The sequence below is a fragment of the Girardinichthys multiradiatus genome, chromosome 8 (genome assembly GCF_021462225.1).
Source record: "Girardinichthys multiradiatus isolate DD_20200921_A chromosome 8, DD_fGirMul_XY1, whole genome shotgun sequence".
Lineage (NCBI taxonomy): Eukaryota > Metazoa > Chordata > Actinopteri > Cyprinodontiformes > Goodeidae > Girardinichthys > Girardinichthys multiradiatus.
In genome coordinates this window covers 30,000,150-30,009,190 of record NC_061801.1, presented here as the reverse complement: position 1 = coordinate 30,009,190, position 9,041 = coordinate 30,000,150, and the positions used below count along the sequence as shown (strand labels likewise).

General features: G+C 39.9%; 1 protein-coding gene across 2 annotated transcripts in view; it reads right to left on the bottom strand.

The window, feature by feature from the left end:
- Nucleotides 1-9,041, bottom strand: part of crkl (v-crk avian sarcoma virus CT10 oncogene homolog-like) — a 35,133-nt gene that overhangs the window by 21,131 nt on the left and 4,961 nt on the right. Inside the window, exon 3 of one of the 2 annotated variants that reach the window (XM_047373347.1) lies at nt 2,904-4,982. The exons of the other annotated variant lie outside the window; for it this stretch is intronic. Coding sequence (XP_047229303.1) covers nt 4,848-4,982 — 135 coding nt within the window. The 3' untranslated portion in view covers nt 2,904-4,847. Of the gene's footprint in view, nt 1-2,903; nt 4,983-9,041 lie in introns of those variants that run through there. 2 annotated transcript variants of the gene reach the window in all.

Genomic DNA, 9,041 nt, shown 5'->3' with positions numbered 1-9,041 from the left:
TTGTTGGGTCTTTCTGCAGCAGTTTGGGTCACAGTGCCTCTCCAGCTGGTTATTAAGAAAAAAATCTATTTTAGAATTGCAATGGGGTCGGCTTATGTACTTAAGTTATACCTGTCCCATCCTGTAAAAAAAGAATCACCTGCTTTTTCTGGAGCGTGTAGAAGGGGCTGACTAGTGGTTACAGAGCTGATTCATAGCACTATTCACCTTTCCTTCGTGATAGCACTAACACTAAACCTGACAATCAGCTTCAAGCTCATATAGAGTGATAATGTCAGATTCAGCTTCTATTATCTCTGGTAAACATATTTATGAAGTCCATCATGTAATTTAAACTTCCTGTTGTAAGTCGGCAGAGAGCAAGTTAGCCCTTTACAATAGGGTTGATTATAGAAGTGAAACTAAACTTACATGACACTACCACCTCCACACAAAAAATAAACTGATGGATATGTCCAAATAAAAGCCCCTTTGGAAATAATTACATTTGTAGCAGGGATATTAACTCATTAACTTCCATTTAATACATTAAGCAACAGATCTATTAAAGTACAACCCTCCCCTTTTCGAATGAGATCAATTCGGTTCGTATTGTTGCACAGTACCTTCCATTAATAGGTCAAACTGCATGTTCACTGGCACTGAAGCTGGCTTAAAAGCACCGGCGGTAATGGCACAGCCGCCATCGACGCCGAAACACACATACAAGTTGTGCCTGGAGGAGAGGTCAGAATTTGCTAACTTTGATTCATTGTGCATGTTTACTCTGGAGTCACAGTCAATCACATGCAGTTATGAGAAACACATTGATTGGCTCCAAGACCAAACGGGCTTGATTTCTACTGTACATAAAAACTGCTTTCAAGGACACGGACAGAATGGAGTAAAAGGCAAATATACAAAGAGGATTCCCCCTAAATCCTTTTAAAGGTATACAAACCCTCATGTGCACACACCTTCCAACTGTTTACAAGTGTTCAAATTTTGTCCTGGTATAACCAAACATTGTATTTTACAGGGCATTCAGGTAAAAATTTAGTATTTGACTGTGATGTAGAAATAATTTACAAATAAAATCTGAAAAGTGACATGTATTCTTTAAGTGCAGTTACAGCTGAAAGTCTTTTTCCTATGTATTTACCAGATACACTTTGAGCACTTCTGAAATTAGAAAACATCGGGTACAAGACAAAGTATTTGCCTTTTATTTTTCATACTTTCTAGCAACATCCAGTGATAAAAGTGATTTGGGCAGAAGCTTTTATTAAACTTTGCTAAATAAAGTAAGCCTTATTAAAAAAAAGATTGACATATCGTTTTTTTGTTTTTTACTGAAAAAATACATTTTCTCAAGGAAAATGTATGTATGCCATTTAACAGGGCAAACATACAAAACCCTAATGTTTCAGATCTATGATTTATAGATCCTTTTGACAAAAATTGTACTACTTTGTTTCATTAAAATAATTGAGTAGGATAAAATAAAAATCACGATTTTTTCAAGTGCTTTCAACCTGACAATTTTGGTAAACATGGCAGGTTTGGAGACCACAAGTTCAAGGGCTTTGAATACTTTTGCAAGCTGGTGGAACTGTAAGCAGTCTTTTTGAATTCATCTTTAAAGCAAATAAATGCATCATAATTTTGTTTCCTCCCTTCCTCCTAGGAACACATTTAACAATGTTGCATGGTCAAAACTAAGCTGAAGCTGCAGAAATATTTTTATGTTTGAAGTACTGGGACTACGGTCATCTTTACACAATCATCTCCTGCCTTACAGCATGAAAAATGAGTCTGATTCTTACACACACACACACACTCTTGTTTTGCTATATGTAGTGAGGACCATGTGTTGACTCCCATTGATTTTCAGTCATTTTCAACCCTTTCTATGCACTAACCCTGACAATAACCCTAAACCTAATCATTACCAGTGCATGCCTAACCCTAACCTAAAGTCAATTCACACCTTAGTCCTAACCGTTAGCAAAATAGGTCGTGAGGACCAGCAAAATGTCCTCACTTTGGTACAAACGGTCCTCAATTTGATGGTGAAATCGGGAAAATGGTTCTCACTATGATGCCAAGACAGGAACCCACACACACACACACACACACACACACACACACACACACACGACAGAAACAGAATCAAGGTTTCAATTCCTGTGTTTAGTTCCTACAACGAATGTTCAGATATCAGGATTTAAGTTTAGGTTTGATTGCCACATATTTAGCATGCGTTTTAAACCCAGTCACACATATATATAGTTTACATGCAAATGTCAGAGGTGAATAAAAACATGTTTAACATATATTGAACTGTATTAAGCTTAATTATATAAAAATACGATGGACTGGTGACCTGTCCAGGGTTCACCACGCCTCCTGCCCACAGACTGCTGGAGAAGGGCACCAGCTTCCCCATGACCCACTACAGAAGAAGCAGTAGAAAATGACTGACTATATAAAATTAAACGAAACCCTTTGTCTGAAGCATAAGTTGTTAGATATTAACAGGATCTTTGTATGGAGAACTTCACCTCCTACATATGGGAGCATTTTTTTGCACTGCATCCCCATTACCTGGTTTACAAACACATGCATGGACACAGACGTGCAAAGCTGCCCTTGAAAAGTTTTCCCCGTTCCCATCTCCGAGTCAGCTGACATTCTTTTCTTAGCACCTCATTAAAATTCATTAATTGCTTCCTTTCTCCTGGGCGAAGGCAGAATCAAAAGTGGAACTGCACAAAAAAATAAAAAATAAAACAGAAAAACGAGAGCAAGAGCAACTGTCCTGTGCTCCAGAAACAACTTGTGACGCCTGAACTGCTGCAAACACACCCACCCACCCATCTGTCATACTGCATATAGGACACCAGAAAAAGATACCAGAGAGGTGGCTTAAAGAAGTAGACATAAATTTTATTTACTTGTTCTGTACATAAAGGGTCATTACCAGCACAGGTGTTAACCTTGGCTAATATTAACACATGTAAATGGTATTAAAAAATAAAAAGGCACAATTTTTGATTTTTTTTTTTTGAAGGACAGGCATTTCTAGAATTATGATGAAAAAAAAAAAAAGCACAGTAATACTGTTAATGCCATTACAAATGAAATCAAAAGCAAGAGAAGAGAAGTTCATCTCAGGTAGGGAAATACTTGGGGGGGGGGGGGTATTGCTCGACTACATTTAAATAATCAAGAAAAAAAACATATTGAAAAAAAAAAAAACAGAACTTCAGAGAAACTTTGCTTAATGAGATAAAAGACAATAAGCAGCATATGACCAGGTGAGACCACAGACCCTAGCCAAGGAGTCATGCATGTAGGCAACCAGCAAGCATTTTCTCCCTTTTAGTAAGTCACCCTTTAAATAACACTCATTTTAAAATGCTTGATTTAAAACTGACCAAAAAGAAGAAAAAAAATATTACAGTTGTAAGCTGCACAAAACATGAGTATTTGGCCGAGGATCGATTTAAACAGTGTGCAGTAAAAAGAAGAGATAAAGGGGAAATTGTTTGGTTTTACAACAGGAATCTGCATTGTTTGCGCAAATGTTTAATCCTTGGGGGTCCTGATGATAAGCACAACCGTCTGTAGCAGTGTGAACATGGATACTTTAAACTGCGTTACTTGGGTCTGTTTATATTAAAAGAAATGTGCGGAAACCAAAAACAATCTCAAGATAATAGCATCTCAATTAGATTGGATTAGCACATTAAAAAGAATACGTAAAAGAAATATTTCACTTTCAAGGCAGGGACTTCATTAGATGTGCCAATGAAAATTTAGACAACCTTTGTTTAAGTTCTCCTGGTCATCAGATGCTGATCTAGACTACTGCCACTGCATAGCTCAAACACATCGCACCTTAAAAAAAAAAAAACTGCTGAAGAATCTCGATTTACTGCTAGGTTCTGTTAGCACTCAAAGCCTGCAGATCACTGGAACCATTTTCAAGAAGAACATGTAGTTACCCTCAAGCATGCGCTCATGTCTCAAAACGAGAAGATCTTCTTGCACCAAAAAAAAAAAAAAAAAAAGGAGAGAACAGGATAAAAGTTTGGCCACGCCATGTCTTACCAACATAAATAAGTTTGTTGGCCAGTCAGGGAGACTTGGAGATCAAAAACATCTTTCCAGAAATCTTTCCAACCCTGTTTTTGCTTCTACTGACACATTCCAAGGATCACTAAACACAAACACACACACACAAACATCCAACCCCATGACCAATTTGCCAATAGTTTAGGTACAACAGTGACTAGATTGTTTGCTGAAATGTCATTTTAATGGCTGGCCAGCTCCTCGATGCTCAGTGCTCTCCTAAATCCAGGTGGATGCTGCTTTACCCCATTTACTGCACATACAATTATTCTCACATGACAAAAATATTTTCAGAAGCCAAAAGAAGTTGACATGACAAATAGTCAGAGTCTAACAGAACTGGCGTGTTGCAATACGAGGAAGAAATCCATTGTGAGCATGCTCACATGCACTTTAACATACAAACACATTCACACTGATGCCCAGTGATCCTCTGCAAAGAAAAAATAAAGAAATGGCTTCAAAAAGGGAACTAGCGATGGTTAGGTCAGGTTTTTAATTTAAGTCTGATGTCCACAGCTGTAAACAGTCAGGAAGCCTCGCAAAGGCTAGCGGCAGCAGAGGTGCTGGGGGGGTGGGGGTGTTGCTGCTATGTTATGGTGCAGCCCCCCCGACCCTTCTCGAAGCAGGCAAGCACATAACCACAACACCGGCGGAACAGGTGGAGATGGGCCAGTGGATTCAGGTACACGTCAATACCGCCGAGAGGCCCTGAATGAGCCCCCGCATCAGTCACTTTCGTCTGGATTCTGGGGGTTTATGATTTTGACGTGCGTGAAGGGGAAGAGGCCTTTGCGTCCGTTCACCTCCCCCTCCCACTGACCACTTATGTTCATCCGTGTGACCGTGACAATGTCTCCAACCTGGGGGAGAAAAGGAGAAAAAGCTTCAGTCTTCCAAACATTCTATACATTTAACAGGCTTGGAGTGTTATGTGAAGTTATGCAACGGTCCACCTGTGATGTTACACAACTTGTTGGAAGATTTATTTGGGTGTCAGATCTCTGCTCTGCACACTACCCAGCAGTTTAAAAACAGATGACAGGAGAGCAGATCCGCAACTCAGAATGTGACCCCAATCTGCCCGGCCCATATCTTCTTTAGCAGAATTAGAACAGCGGTCTCTTCTATCATAACCTTGATTAAAACTATGATTTTTGGCCACATTATTCATTGCAATAACTAGAAAAAAAAGCTTAAAATGACTTACAGACTTATCTACAGTAACCTTCAGAATGACAGGTAAATCAATGAAAAAAACAAAACAAAAATACATTACGAAAATGTTTGTATTCAGCCCTTTTTACTCTTAAAACTCCAAAATAACCGCCTTCAGAAGTCACCTAATTAGTAAATAGACTCAACATGTCCATCTTAATCTCAGGATAAACCCAGGTGTTCTGTGAAGCCTTCAGAGGGTTCCTTAGAGAGCCGTTGTAAACAAAGAACATCACATAGACCAAGGAACACAGCAGACAGTTCAACAATAAAGTTGTGAATAAGTTTAAAAGCGGAGGACTCTCTCAACACGACAACTACAAGAAGAGCAGTCCACCAATCTGACCTTAACCGATGAGTAGCAAAAAGAAAGCCATGAGAACTCACATGTTACATTTCCCACAAGCCATGTAGAGGCTATAGAAAATGTGGAAAACTGTCTTCTGGTCACATTGCAGCAAATATAAGCATTTTGGTCTATATGCATAACACTGTTGAGAAAAAACAAAACAAAAACAAGCATACAGTAAAATATGGCTGCAGCATCAAGGAGAGGGGATTGCTCTTCATCAGCAGGCACGGGGAAACACTGAATATCCAAAAAGTAGAGCTAGAAACTGTAAAAGACTTGAGACTTGGGTCGTGGCTGAGGTCAGCAAGACAACGGTAATAAACGTACGACCAGAACTACAATGGAATGGTTGAGATTAAGCGTATTCCTGTTAGAATTGCACAGTCAAAGCCTATACCTAGATCTAACACAAAATTAGCATATCATTAAAAGGGTCTCTAAATGAGCTATAAACCTAATCATCTGAATCAACGAGTTAACTCTAAACACCTGCAAAAGATTCCTGAGGCCTTTAAAACTCCCAGCCTGGTTCATCACTCAAAACCCCAATCATGGGTAAGACTGCCGACCTGACTGCTGTCCAGAAGGCCACTATTGACACCCTCAAGCAAGAGGGTAAGACACAGAAAGACATTTCTGAACGAATAGGCTGTTCCCAGAGTGCTGTATCAAGGCATCTCAGTGGGAAGTCTGTGGGAAGGAAAAAGTGTGGCAGAAAACGCTGCACAACGAGAAGAGGTGACCGGACCCTAAGGAAGATTGTGGAGAAGGGCCGATTCCAGACCTTGGGGGACCTGCGGAAGCAGTGGACTGAGTCTGGAGTAGAAACATCCAGAGCCACCGTGCACAGGCGTGTGCAGGAAATGGGCTACAGGTGCCGCATTCCCCAGGTCAAGACACTTTTGAACCAGAAACAGCGGCAGAAGCGCCTGACCTGGGCTACAGAGAAGCAGCACTGGACTGATGCTCAGTGGTCCAAAGTACTTTTTTTGGATGAAAGCAAATTCTGCATGTCATTCGGAAATCAAGGTGCCAGAGTCTGGAGGAAGACTGGGGAGAAGGAAATGCCAAAATGCCAGAAGTCCAGTGTCAAGTACCCACAGTCAGTGATGGTCTGGGGTGCCGTGTCAGCTGCTGGTGTTGGTCCACTGTGTTTTATCAAGGGCAGGGTCAATGCAGCTAGCTATCAGGAGATTTTGGAGCACTTCATGCTTCCATCTGCTGAAAAGCTTTATGGAGATGAAGATTTCATTTTTCAGCACGACCTGGCACCTGCTCACAGTGCCAAAACCACTGGTAAATGGTTTACTGACCATGGTATCACTGTGCTCAATTGGCCTGCCAACTCTCCTGACCTGAACCCCATAGAGAATCTGTGGGATATTGTGAAGAGAACGTTGAGAGACTCAAGACCCAACACTCTGGATGAGCTAAAGGCCGCTATCGAAGCATCCTGGGCCTCCATAAGACCTCAGCAGTGCCACAGGCTGATTGCCTCCATGCCACGCCGCATTGAAGCAGTCATTTCTGCAAAAGGATTCCCGACCAAGTATTGAGTCCATAACTGTACATGATTATTTGAAGGTTGACGTTTTTTGTATTAAAAACACTTTTCTTTTATTGGTCAGATGAAATATGCTAATTTTATGAGATAGGAATTTTGGGTTTTCATGAGCTGTATGCCAAAATCATCCGTATTAAGACAATAAAAGACCTGAAATATTTCAGTTAGTGTGCAATGAATCTAAAATATATGAATGTTAAATTTTCATCATGACATTATGGAAAATAATGAACTTTATCACAATATGCTAATATTTTGATAAGGACCTGTATGAGGTTGCTTGTGCCAAATACAGAGAGTATTGCTCTACACAGAACATGACCTGAGAAACATCTGCCCTCTGGATTAAAATCATAAAAAATAACTCCTATCACATGAACGGTTTGGGTAAAAACACTTTTGGTTTTAAAACTCACTTTTCAAAATTATTACTTAAACAGATCTTTTCTGTGGACTTCTATCGTAATCATTATTCTTCGCTGCACTCTAGACCATTGTTCCTTGGCAAAAGTCCCTGAACAATAAAACACAGTATCTTTTTGACCAGACAGCAGGTAGGTAAGAGAAAGTACAGGTCTATAGACTAGTTATATCAGCCACTGAGTACAGAACACCCAACAGGGCCCCTTCCCTTAGTGTTAATTTTCATACCAGTCATTATTAATGTGGATCCATCTAGACAAGTGGTTTTATTTCCTCGATCAAACTAATGACACAGGTCTCAAAACCACTTTGGCATGATTCTTCCATCATACCATTCTTTCTGTTTAAAGTTATTTTAAGGAGATGACAGAGAGCGCTGGAGTACGTTTTCTCCGACTCAATGAAGCATATATTAATGCCAAGCCCTTCCTCCCTGAGCTGTTGCTGCACATTGTCAGATGGCTGAAAGAAAACCACTAAACTCTGAAAGACAGTTTTGCTGCTTAGACATACTTCAGGGTGTGAAAAACAGATAGTGATGTTGTGAAAACTAAACAAGCAACACCAATCACTCTTAAAAGAGTTAGTGAGTCAATCAAGATAACCTTCTAACAACCAAAAAGACTTGGGAACCACTGAAAGATACCACTGTCAATGCTGCTTCACAACTGATGCAAAATCCCAGAGGTTAGCCCTGTTCTTAGTGGAACTGATGACTAATAAGTGGCAAACTGACGGACGGACCCAACTGGCAAGCTTAAACAACATCACTTCAGATAGAAACATGGACATTGATCGGCTGAACACAGAAATCTGCACATAACTCAATAACGATCTGTGTGAAATTGTACACCATTATTCACTTACATATTGTTGCACTGCACTGATGAATATTTTCACTTTGAGCAATTTTAATAGCTAAAGCCAGCTAAAAAGAAAGTCTGACTAGCTTGTGAGACTTTCACAACTTCAAGACAGTGATATGACATCTTTCTACCGGTAAGGGAAAGTATTACTGATTAGTTTCTATTATTACACAGAACCTCAATTGAAAATATCTGAACACTTGAAAGGCAAAGCAATTTAAAGCCAAATAAGTCAAGTCAAGAGCGGAGTGTCTGTTATTTAGTCAGCTGCCGGGTGACTACCTGAGCAGATAACCTGACTAACGAAGAACTGAATAGCAAAGGGTATATTTGGCGCAAAAGGCACGTGAACGCTACTGCTCGATTTAGTGGCTTTTTTCCATATTTCTGATGAAGTCCATGTACCAACAAACAAATGTCTTCAATACTATTATAACTGTAATAATCAATGTTATTTTTTGCAGCTGCAGGAATAAACATATGCTGAATCCAACCATGC